This window comes from Lynx rufus, unplaced genomic scaffold (assembly GCF_022079265.1).
Source record: "Lynx rufus isolate CCGP_SWC_20201006 ecotype Redwood Valley unplaced genomic scaffold, mLynRuf1.p SCAF_3, whole genome shotgun sequence".
Classification (NCBI taxonomy): Eukaryota; Metazoa; Chordata; class Mammalia; order Carnivora; family Felidae; genus Lynx; species Lynx rufus.
The window spans coordinates 132,229,188-132,242,581 of record NW_025814845.1 but is presented as its reverse complement, the minus strand read 5'-3'; the positions used below and the strand labels follow the sequence as shown (position 1 = coordinate 132,242,581).

General features: G+C 35.2%; 1 protein-coding gene across 3 annotated transcripts in view; it reads right to left on the bottom strand.

Annotated features, from left to right (window-relative positions):
* The window catches only part of GRIA2 (glutamate ionotropic receptor AMPA type subunit 2), a 157,275-nt gene that overhangs the window by 50,102 nt on the left and 93,779 nt on the right, over window positions 1-13,394 (bottom strand). For all 3 annotated transcript variants that reach the window (XM_047091454.1, XM_047091451.1, XM_047091452.1), the window contains exons 4-6: window positions 11,606-11,802; window positions 7,222-7,275; window positions 2,029-2,190 (exon numbers count right to left, since the gene is read on the bottom strand). In XM_047091454.1, the coding sequence (XP_046947410.1) occupies window positions 2,029-2,190; window positions 7,222-7,275; window positions 11,606-11,802 (413 nt within the window). The remainder of the gene's footprint in view (window positions 1-2,028; window positions 2,191-7,221; window positions 7,276-11,605; window positions 11,803-13,394) is intronic.

The following is a 13,394-nucleotide window of genomic DNA, read 5'->3' as shown; positions in this document are numbered from 1 at the left end:
AAACAAACAAACAAAGAAACAAACAAGTACAGTTTCCTGACTCAGTCATGCCCTTGGGTCACTTCTGAGTCAGTGTACAGGCTCCTTCACACAGGCACACCCTTTTCTCCAGGCACATCCCTGCTCAGATGCCCCATCTTCGGAAGGCCCTCCTTCACATCCCTTCCCCCATGTTGTCCTAATCGTATGCAGGGAGATGGCATATTTTATATGCATCATCCTTTATCGTATTTGCTTATTGACATGTTAGTCTCCTCCATTAGATTACAGATTATCAAAGAGCTTTTTTTTTTTTTCTTTAATTCAGTCCCTGGTGCTTTAGTAAATGAGCAATATGTCTGTGTTGAGATGAACTCCTACCCAAAGCCATTTGGTTGCACAGACTAATTTTTATCAAGCTTCAAAGGCTGTAAAAAATGTGTCTCCTACGGAAGCCTTTGTTTCCAAAGCTGTGCTGTCTTTGTAAATGGTGTTGAATCTTTAACTGGGGTCAAACACTGAATCAGAACCTACATTTTTTTAAACTTATAACCCTATGTATGCTGTTTGCACACCAAAGGGCCATCACGATCTCTCTGAAACTTGGCAGAAGCAGCTGAAAGAAAGGCACTACAGGGGGAAATGCTACAGCAGGAAGGGAGCAAGCTTCCAACAGAGCAAAATCTGGAGCTAGAATCTGGCAAGATTGTTAATAGAGTGCATTGCCAAAGATGTCTCATACCCCAAGTTTGCCTTGTATTTTGATGCATGACCCATGAACTTCCATAATGATACAACTTCCTTGGGACAATAATCATCTCATTTTGCTCTCATCCTCCTCACAATAGGCAGCAGTGGAGGAACATGATGACTACCAGAGTATTCAAAAGGAGCATGTTAGTTCTATTTGGGGATGAATGCCACATGCAATGTTCATCTGAGAGCTAAAAAGGCACCATCTTGGAATGGGTAGAAACCTGCAATTCCACAGAACAAGGGTCAGCAGTCAGACTTTTACTGAGCACAGGTGTAGATGTACCCTGACATCAACGAAAAGACTAGGTGTCCATTTTCCTTCTTATCAGCCTTGCTACATGACGGCACTCCCACAAGCCCACAATATTGTTATAAGCAGTGTGAATGTGGAGTATGAGTCAAAGTCACTAAACAAGAAGCCGCACAGTTTTGAGAAAAAAAAAATGAACTCTGGGTTATTCTTTAACATTCTATGAGATGCTGTCTGGAATTTAACTTAAAATTAACAGGATCCATTTATATACCCCAAAGTAGAGAACTTCAATCCTTACGTAGGACCAGTCTCACAGCCAGACCCAAATTTAAAGCCAAACATCCATATCTGTTTTTTTTTTCCATTATGTGCAGAAAACAACAAGAAAACCTCTCTCTGATGTATAAACATAACTGTGAGAGCAAATGAAATAATACTGTCCCTGACTGGTTGATACACAATCTGCTTAATAATATACAAACAAGCAAACAAAATCATTATGCCTTTGAAATACTTTGCATTATGTTCTGAAGCTCTTAATTTTCAAAAATCTAGTTGCATAAAGAATGTGATCATCTCATTCCACTTACTCTTTCTTTGATCCACTCTTGTCTCTGCTCTCAATAAGGTGACCAAAAAAGAAAAAACAACAACAACAACAACAACAAACAAACCTTCCTATCAACAGCAGAGACATTTAATATTTGGAGGTAAATATATGTATGCAGGTGGACACATAATAAAATACACTGAATAAACAAGTAAAGTCTCCATGGGGAGAATAAAAGATGAATCTGGGTAGTGCTCCCAACAGAACAGTGCACTGCATTTAGAATTCAAAGATTCTCTGTTTGGTTACATGAAGCATTGCATTTTTTATAAGTACTAGAACAAACAGATTTTTATCTTCCTAGAGTGTTGCAGAGAACAGGCTACTTGCTAGCAGTTAGATATAGACAGATACAGATGCAGATACAGATACAGATATATAAATACATAGACACAGAGGTAGATGTACATATTGGTAGGTAGATACATACCTTAATTGTAGTCGTGTGTGCTCCAGGGTATTCTTTTTCTTCCAGCGTTGACCATCTTTCTATAAATTTAGATACCAGGGAATCATCATAGTCCACTATCTGAAATCCAGAGACGTTTGCACCTCCAAACTGAATTTTTAATAGGTCTCCATCAGTAAAGCCCTAGACATAGAACACATGTCAGGCTTTCCATTAGGAATCAAAGAGAACATTTACAAAATAACCTATACATTGAGGTTTTACAGATGTCAAAGAGCACACGAGATCAAAAGCTTATAGGAAATGTTTCATGCATCTATCAGCCAGTACTCGGCACCAATACCTACTATCATCTTGTAATCACAGTAGGTCCTTAATCAATGAATGTTTATTGGTTGTACTCACATAAAAGTTCTCCATTTTATTGAGAAATCTTCCATGGAAAAGGACGGGTTTTATTTATTGATTCTACAACAGAGAACTACCACATGGTTACAGATACTTAATAATGTAAAGCTAGTTCTCTGGGAGCTACACCATTGTGAGCAAGTTATTCCTATTAAAATTGTTCATTCTCTCAGGTGATAAGACACCTTTAAAATAAGAATGGTGGGTACTAAATGACTAGTCATTATTTGAGAACAGTCAAACAATTTCATATTAAGTATGGAACTTAATTTTTTATAAAATGTATTAAATTTTAAAAATCAATCTCTTGCATTATTAGAATGAATTCAGTCATTACTAAAACTATTATTATGTGGTACTTCCATTGATTTCAAATTTTGTGCTGTCATAAATTCTATCTCAATTTGAGAGTATTCTCTCAAAGATGAAATCACAAGATGAAATCACAATTTTAACAAATCACAATTATTAACTTTTTCACCTCATACATTTACTCCTTATTATTGTGCATAAGGATTGAAATTATCCCTGAATCCAAAATATAGGAGAATCTTGTCTTTGTTATTGATATTAAGAAAGTATATTTTAATATATTTGTGTAAAGAAGGATAATTACTTTGTTATTGGTTCATGATTTTGTTTTTTCTTTTTATCAAAATAATGCAAACAGTGCAAAAAAATATATAACAAAAGTTGCTGATTCTCTGCTCTGCCCAACCCTGTTTCAATTAAGCTGCTTCAAAACAATCAATTTCAATAATTTTTGTTTTTCATATATTTATCTCCATATTTCTGCATGACACATATGCTCTTTTTTTTCTTTAATTATAATTTTTTTTTTTTTTATGAGAGAGAGATAGAGACAGAGCACGAGGAGGGGCAGGAAGAGAGGGAGACCAAATGTGAAGCAGGCTCCAGGCTCTGAGCTGTCAGCACAGAGCCCCACACGGGCTCGAGCCCACAAACCATGAGATCGTGACCTGAGCCAAAGTCGGAGGCTTAACCGACTGAGCCACCCAGGCGTCCCCACATATGCTTTCTTAATTTATCCATTTTTGATATTTTTTATTGAGTTTTTGCTTATGTCAGATGCGTATGCAATTCATCCACATTTACCTCCTCATCCATTTCACATTCGTGCTTTTCATATTTGCAATTCTGTTATTCAGAGCAAAGCCAGATAATGTGCTGAGGCTGCATTTTCCTTCATGAAAGGTATTTCATTCTCACATTAATAATTGCTTCAGTTTTTCACTACTACAGTTTTCACTACTTACTATAGTTTTCTATATACCTATCTTTAGTTTTTTCCAGTTGCTCCATGGGAACTTTTCATGTTTATACAAGTAAATCTTTCCTTTTCTAAATAACATATTCAAACATATCAAGTAATCTGCTTCTCTTTTTTTTTTTTTTTCTGAATATTTAATTTACAGGAGAACTTCTTAAACGCTGTGATCTGAACTGGCTCCTCTTTCCGTCTTCTCTGCAACAATACCCTGGAGTGTCCCTTCACCATGTTTCTGACTAGTTCCGAATCTGGCTGCCTTGATTACTATTCTTTCATGTTTTATTCCCTTCTTTCGGAGCCCTCAATAGTTTCCTGAGACACACTGGAGGTAAGTTTTTTGAGACACTGAATGTCTCAAAACATCTTTAAAAAATTTTTTTTTAACGTTTATTTATTTTTGAGACAGAGAGAGACAGAGCATGAACAGGGGAGGGGCAGAGAAAGAGGGAGACACAGAATCTGAAACGGGCTCCAGGCTCTGAGCCATCAGCCCAGAGCCTGACGCGGGGCTCGAACTCACGGACCGCGAGATCGTGACCTGAGCTGAAGTCGGACGCTTAACCGACTGTGCCACCCAGGCGCCCCTCAAAATATCTTTATTTTGCTCTGACACTTGATTAGTATTTTGGCTAAGTACAGAATTTTAAGCTCAAACTTTTATAATCTGAGGACATTGTTCCTCTGACTTCTATTGTTTCTATTGAAAAATACAATATCATTATTCCTAATTATTTTTTGTAATAAATACAAAATTTTGACCTCCTTTGTACCCCTCTCTACCTACACCTCCCACCTGTCCAAAATCTTTAAGATCTATCTTTCCCTGAAATGTCATGATGACATCTTCTATGAAATATGAAAGGAAGTCTCTTTTCTTTCATTGCTTTCTGTACTCAAGGGGCACATTTGTGTCATCCAGTACTGGGAATTTTTCTGAATGTTCTTTGACAATTTCTTACCCCCGTTTTCACTACTGTGTCTTTCCAGAATGCCTATTATTACCACATTGCAACTTTTAGAGTAAATGTCTAAGTCCCTTTACAGGTTCCCCTGCATTTCATACGGTATTGTCATTTTGTTACATAATCGTAAAGACTTTTCTTAAGCTTATCTTCAAAGTCACATAATTTTACTTGTTACTTTAGGAAAAAAAAAGTTAGCTTCCCATAACTCTTTCTTATTCTCTGAGGTTTTTTTTTTTTCTTTTTCATAATGCACTCTTTCTCTTCTTTTTGGATAAAATATATTTTATTTCTCTGCAGATATCCATTATAACTTTAAACATTTGTCTTGTGTTATCTGCCTGCCCTGTTTTTGTTTATTTTACTTTTATTTATTTATTTATTTATTTATTCATTCATTTATTTGTTTGTTTTATATTATATCCTTCATGGCCCAGACTTTTCACAAATGCCTAATTCTATTCAGCTATTTAAGAGTAAGACACTAAAAAAATTTTATTGGAATTTCCATGTGCATGGGGGAGGCTCCCTGATGAATGTGCTTCACACTGTAAGGCAGATAGTCTGGGAGGGATGGGTTGGTTGCAGCACTTTTTGTCCGTATCTATGGATTGAGGAAATGAAAACTAGATCCCTTTACGCCCACTTCTTGGTCACATTATGCACAAATCATCCTCTTAAGTGCTGTATCAAGAACTTACTCACAACCTGTGTTTGGGAGCTTAATCAAGCATTTACCAATTCCTGAGGAAATTAATCAAGAGTGGTATCTAAAGGGCTTTACTATCTTTCGTAACCACCACCTTTAACTCTCAACACACACTGGATAGGAAAAAGGGGACATTTCCAATCAAGATTTTGGAAGACCAAAGTGCTTCCACTCTGAATGGCATTCTTCAATTTGAAATGTCAGTGGAATTTTCAAATGTCTTCTAGTTCTCAGAAACCACAGCTTTTCTCAGATTCTTTGAATTTACTGATTCATTAGAAGTTCCATATGGTGAAGATACCAAGTATTCAGAAAAGGAGGAACACAATTTGAATTCAGATAAAGTATTAGGCACTTTTCTCCCTAGAAGCATGACAGCGGCATGAACTTGTTTTTTGATTTTTTTTTTTAAATCTTTTTACTTTGGTCATTCGTACATTTCTTTCCTTTTTCATAGAATCAGATATCAACTCTCAAATTGATGAGCCACCTTCTGTCATTATTTCTCAATGTTCCAATATAATCTTCTCCATCTGGACATTTTTAAAGATCACGGCTTTCAATGTGGCTCTGTGTTGTTCATCAAATGGCACAATTCACACAGGGGACTAACTGTCCAGGCTGTTCCCTGCACAGAATGTAGTTCTGAAAAGAGTGAATACAGAGTTTTATCTATTTTAACCCTCGCTGCTCAGGTGGGAAGTCATTTCGGATCTGTAATAACATATTAATGGGTAAGTTCTGATGAATTTTATTGTAGTTAGCCATTTCATGGGCAAACAGAATTTTTACCTGAACAACCAACTTCTAGCAGTAGCATGTAAGTTTGAGATTTAATATTTTAAATCACTGCGGCCACCTTTTAGTGAAAACAGTATTTATCAGTTGTGAGGTGTTTGTTTTGTTTTGTTTTCTCCATGATTACCAACAATAATGTCTTCTGCTACAATAATCTGATATTCCAGAAACTATGAAATAAATCTACACTTATGTAGATATGAAAACTTTCCCAAGCCCTATTATGCTTTTTAGAATAAGCTCTTATTTTTTCCCTCCTTTTCCCACTATTTTTCAGAGGTTGGGGAAGGTGGTATTCTCATCAAGGAAGATCATACCTCTTTAAAGAACATAAACCTTTGCAGTGATAAAGGCATAAGACCATTTTACTGCTGATCTAAAAACTATTTTGAAAAAAAAAATGTCTAATGATAATTCTAAAGGGCTCTGATTATATTTAAGAGAGAGATACAATTAACCACTTGGATATTCAGTATAATCATAATCTGACAGAAATCCCAATGAAAAAGTCATCAGCTATAGGAATTCAATTTCATTGTGTTGCTTACATAGTAAGTAGATAATCAGGAATAAATAATATATAATATATTAATATTCCTGACATTTCCAGCTTTAATTTTTCACTGAGATATTCTCGCAAATGGGCATTTATTTCAAATATTATATATACTAAAAACTTTAGAGGAATGAACGAAAGGAAAAATGTAAAAACACCATGACAATGAAAACCAAGAGGAAATTTGAATAATTAACCTTTATGTATTTTTGAAACTTTTCCATAACTAAATATGCTTTTTAAGACAATTTATAAACTTGTCAAATATCGTTCTCTAATTTCTTACATAATTTATAATAGGAGATTGATTAGAAAATGTAAAATAGGAAATAAATCCAAAACATAACAAATTCAGAAAAAATATCATTTCTAATTAATAGAATCACAATATGTTTTTAAAAATACCACTGATAAATGCTGATCATTCACAACTATTTTATAATTAATAAACATCTCTATTAAAATAATAAATATCAATTAATTCACCTACCAGATTTGCAATGATATAATGGTAACCCTTAACATGTTTTCCAATGGTAATAACCTAACAAAGATAAAGAAACCATTATTTAATAAATGCAAATAACATAAATGTAAAATTATTGATGTTATGGCCCAAATGCGAAAAACAATAGAATTTTATCTACTATGTTTTTTGATATTCTATGAGGAGTCATATTTGACAAGATATAATTATCACAACAGTGACTATTTCTCTCAGAAAAAGGTAACAATACATTTTAGTGCTTTATCATCACTTCTTTCAAGAAGTCAATAACTAAACAGACATAATTACCTCAGTTTTGTCAATAGTGAAAATAAGATCACAAGATCTTAAGAAATATAAAACTAAAAACATGTATGAATCCATAATAAGCCATAGTTTTCTTCCTACAAAAGCTATTTTTTCATTAAACCCTTAAACAGCTGAAACCAACATCTGAGATTTTATATTCACACACTGACACGCAGATTTATAGTAGTACACACATTTAAAAAATATTAATAAGTATATAAAAGAATTCTTATATGAAACTATAAAATAATATTCCCATCTTAAGAATCTTGAAATGCTTACAATTTAGTTCCAATGAACATTATTATTTCCAGCTCGAGGCAGCAAAGTATCAGAGAAGCTAATATTTCTCCACAAATCTAAGTCAAAAATCAATGGTGAGATACACACATCATGGAACAAGTGGTCATTTTGGTAATGCTCACGTCAGTTTGGGATATTACTGAATCAATGTGACTTTTCACTGACCTGTACATCAACTAAAGAGAGTTGAATTTGGTAAAATGGTCATGTGGTAGTCCTAGCACTTAGGTATGAAAACGTAATTTTTATTTTTAAGAAAAGTGTCACATCAATGGAAAGCATGAAATACCTGGGCTATAGACAAACATTCAAATCATTAGCGTATTTGCCTAATTAAACTGTTTTGGTGGCTTCCCATTGCTTCCAGCGTTAAGAGACAAAATCCTTAATTTATGCTGAAAAGTCCAATGATCTTGCAAGCTTCTCCAGGCTTTTACCACTTTTTACACTGGAGCCTCGTCGGCCCTGTTTTTCAGTAATTTTGTGCACAAAAGGGCTTCTTTCCATCACCTCAGGGCTTTATATATTCTGTTTCCTCTGCTAGGAAAGCTCTTTCCACTATCATATCATTTGTCTTATTAATGCTACAAGCACAAGGAATCTCAACCCAATGTTACCTCCTGGGAGAAGACTTCTCTGACCTTCTCTTATCCTGGACAAAGTCAGGTACTCCAAAGCAATGCATTTAGATAAAGAACAAGGGCAAAATCCTAGGAAGCATTCCACCAAATATCCCTTTGAGGTTAAGTGATAGCTAGTTGGAAGAGAGTTAGGGCTTGTATTATTTTTAACCCATTTTTAGGTAAACTAAATCACCTTTTTCAAGAAAATGAACCCTCTGTATTGAAGGAACAGATGTCCTTCTGGATGAAAAATATATTAATTAGCATCACTTGAATTGAGTTGATTGTGTCCCTCACATACCCTACTGACATCTGTTGATTCTGCTTACTGTTCATTCTACTTTCTGACTCATGCATGTCTTTCTTCTGGGAACAACAACAACAACAGAACATTGTATAAACGGTGCTACCAGTAGCCCTTACTTGAATTAAGTGTTCCCTGGGAGAAAGCGGGGAGATACGACAATTCACTAACTCTACCCGTAAATAGGAATTAGTGCTGGTCATACTAACTCACATTTTTGCTTTACAATAATCATTAGCATTGCACTAACAATAGCAAATTTATATTGATTTCTCAATGTTTCTAATGGATCAGGTCTTTCCCATCTAACCACAACTAGAAATAAATAACTCTGAGGTTTTATTGAATGATAAAACATGCATAATCAACAAAGTGATTCTTTCTAACTTTAAGCTATTATGAAATAAAGTTTCAGCAATTCTGTTCTCCTATAAGTATTAATAGAGTGAATAAGTAAACAGTGTTTCCTTTTCTTGAAATGGACTTCAACCTCACTTTTTGCTTGGTAAACTGTTTTCCCCAAAGGCCGTCCATGATCTCCTAATCTAAATTTTTTCTGTCGTTTTTTTCATAACATCCTGTTCTCATTTGTCAGATATACCATTATTATACTTATGCATTAATTTCTGTAAATATATCATAAATATTCACCTTAACAGGGTTTTGACTGTTTTGCTTAACATTACTTTCTTGGATCTACACGGTGCCTCTCTGGCAAACATTAGAAAATCAAGGAAATGAATTGAATGAGTAAATGAAGGAACCCAAGCCAGACACATGCTGCCAGTATGTGCATGAACCCTTCATTGATCCTCCTACCACTGTTAAGATAGTTTTTCTCTTCTAGGCTCTTCGACCACATTGTTGTATAAATTGTAATACTCTAATATGACAAGTAAAATTGGTCTTCATCTCTAAACAGTAAGTTCATGGGGTACAAATACCACTCTTTCTTTTTTTTTTAAGTTCGAGAGAGAAAGAGAGAGAGAGAAAGGGAGAGAGAGTGGTGGGGGGGGGGACAGAGAGAGAGGGAGAGAGAGAGAATCCCATGCAGGCTCCACACTGCCAGCACAAAGCCTGATGTGGGACTTGATCCCACGGACTATGAGATCATGTTCTGAGCTGCAGTCGAATGCTTATTAGCCTACTGAGCCACTAAGGTGCCCCAAGTTACCACTCTTTCTTCCTTCTTTGTGTCTCTCATTCTAGACACAGAGGATGTCTGAAATAAATGTTTGCTGAATGATGCAATCAACCACTGTACACACTCATTTAATACATTCAAAAGTGTCTTATGAAAACACAAATAACATGCATGTGCAAAATCTCTGTACATTTTGAACGGATGTCCATATAGACATGTATTTAATCATCGTATATTTGTTTCAAAACATTACATTCTATGTATTCCCAATTTCTCTTATAGTTTCTCTCTTCTAGTTTTAGAAATAATTGTTTTCAAAACAGCTTTCACCAACATTTAATATGATGAGTCATGAATACATAAATTCTTTAAACAAAAGACTAATGACTATTATTAAAATTCAGTTTTAATGAGAATCTCCTATGAAATTCAAATGAGTTGTTGAAGTTCACATTTGAACAAGAGGCCTTCGGGTTAAAAACAACCCTAACTTCATCTCCTGAGACAGGAACTAAGACTTTTCTACTGAAATGTTCACCTCTCTGGCATATAACATTTAGCCCTTTCTCAATAACAAGTTAGTTTTATCCAGTTATTTAATATTTTATGTGAGATCCATTTTGTATGTCTTAGGGCCTGTGTTATTACATATCAATTAAGGCTTCATCAACATTTATGTTTTCAAAATGCTTTGTGTTATACAAATTAGTGAATCTAATTGTCTCCTCAAAGGCTGAAAGGGCCAAGAAATGCATGCTTAACTGCATGTTTTTCTTCCAATCCTATATTATCCCTAGAAGCTACTACACACACACACACACACACACACACACACACACACACACCTACAAGTTAGGAAAAGCAGATATCCAGTGAAGCAAACCTTAACTTAGTAAATTATGATGCTGCTTCCGCTGCTTCAGCAACATCCCTGGTCACTTACCTTATCTATGTGATACAGTGGATTTTATTTTTATCAGTAGGATATTACTGTATGGCTGTCCTATCCTCCCAAAAAATCTTAAATGGAATCAAGGTGGTGTGGTAATAAGCACAGATAAAACATCATTACGTATGGTAAACTTCTCAAACAGCAAACACAGACTGAATACGACTCTCCTACATATTTTAATTTCATAGATTAATAGTTTTATGGTGATATAAAATCTACCTACTAGGAGGAAAACCATGATTCCTGGAAAAACATATACACACCCATCTGTTCTGAAGACAAACATGCATCCAGACAACAATATAGACTTAATGTTCCATACTGCACTCTAATGATTGAAGTACTCCATGTTTTGCCAAAGAATTCATGAACTACTCACTTTTCCCTTTGAACCCAGCCTCAATTTCACTTAATGTGGCTATTTCTTTATGCCTAAAAAGTTCAACAAGTAAAATTTTAATTTTCCAACTAAAAATATCAAAGTTTAAGGTAATGCTTATATAAAGCGTAAGAGTCAGGAATTACATATCGAATATATTTAATGATTAGTATGATGTGTCAGCATTATTGAAGACCATCTGCTATTGCTAACTGAAGCCGGAGATAATTTAATTGATGATCCCTGCTGCATCCTACATAAACCATAAAGTAAAAACTGCTGTTCAAGCACCTCACACAAATACTCATTGCAAATGCTGACATTGCACGCACATTCTATATTTGGTGCCATTAGAAAACAGAGCATAGCCAACCTGGTCTACAATGTCGTTTACTTTATCCCGTTCACAGTCCAGGATGACACGCCGTTCCTTTTTTAACTCCAGATCTTGAAAAAGTGATCGGTACGTCTCATCTTTCTTGTCATTGTTAATATTTCCCACATTGATAGCAGTCACCTGCCATTTCTTTTCAGCAGCGGAGTCCAGCACTGCCTGCAGCGTTGATAAGCCTAGGAAGGCAAAGAAAAATGATGACCAATAAAGACACTTAAATAACTCAGAATTATGTTGTGAAATCGACGGCGGATATATTTTTAAGGCTGCTATTTTCGTCAACCAAGGGGATATTGACTCCTCTAAAAAGCTACGGCTACGATTTTTATCAACATTGACTTATTTCCACTTCACATCAGAAACTCTTTTATCCACATGCTATTCTTCTGGTGGAAAGAGTTTGGAGGGATAAATAGTCTCCCCTTCTTTCAGCTCTCTCAGCTGTCTTCTTTTCTGGTGTTACTAAAGAGTAATGTCTGTGATACCTTTGGTTAAAGTGAAATACAAAGACAGAGCACACATTTCTTTCTCTTACAGAATGGAAAAGACTGTTCCCTTACGTATGACGTTCTATCATTTCCAATTAACATCCTTGAGCAGGTCGTAACACTTTCAGGGAGACAAATCTACATGAGTCTCTGTGAGCACAGGAGCAAATAATCTCGAGGAGGCTGTCATGTCTCCCAATCAGCAGTTTCTTCTCCTCAGCCTCTGTTATATCGTTTTTTTTTTTTTGTTATTGTTATTGGGACTGATCCCATAGGGATTAAAATGTTCACCTATCAACCAGATGGTAGCAGTTGGTTTTCTAACACAGACTTGTTACATTTACTTAATTTCCCAAACTATGAGACCAGTTTCATATTTAGTAGTAATTTTGCTTATTGCATCATACGACTGAGAAAATGTTATTTTTATTTTTAATTGTTTGTACATTACCTCAATTTGTGAATTTATTGCCTAAAGTTAAATCTGCAGCTTAGCACTTGGAAAAGCAGTACATAAACTTGTCTTCCACATCACTCCAGCTCTTCACAGCCAACCTAAATGCATCATTTCTATTAATAGTTTAATGAACAACACAGAATCTGGGCTCCAAAAAGAATTCAGGGCTTATCACATCATCTTCCCGATTCCAGAAAGAACTGCATCTTTCTCAGAAGAATGCTGATTCCTTTTTACCCATAAAATGTGAGACTTACCTAATGTGCTCTATAAATTTTATTCATGTACTAAACTTTAATTAAATCCATTTACTATGGCAAAAATAAATGTATTCTAAATGTTAAAACCTATAGGGGCACCTGGGTGGCTCAGCTGGTTAAGCGTCTGACTACTTCAGCTGGGGTTATGATCTCATGATATGTGAATTCCAGCCCCACATCGGGCTTGCTGCTGTCAGTGTGGAGCCCACTTCAGATCCTCTCTCTCTCTCTCTCCCTCACTCTCTCTCTCTGCCCCTCCCCCACTCATGTGCTCACTCTCTCCTTCACTTTCTCTCTCTGTTTCTCAAAAATAAATAAATAAAAATGTTTTTATAAAAATAAAAAATAAATAAAAAAAAACATATTAAATGTTAAAACTATAGTACCTGGAAAACATCATTAAAACTCTCACTGCCTAAACACCAGCCAAGCATACCTAAGATTAGCCTAGAACACCTTGTGATACAAAATGCAAGGAAGCCCTCCCAAACTACCAGCATTGTGTCAAAGGACTCAGGAGCCAATGTAATAAAGATCACTTTAAGTAAAGATGAGGCAATTTG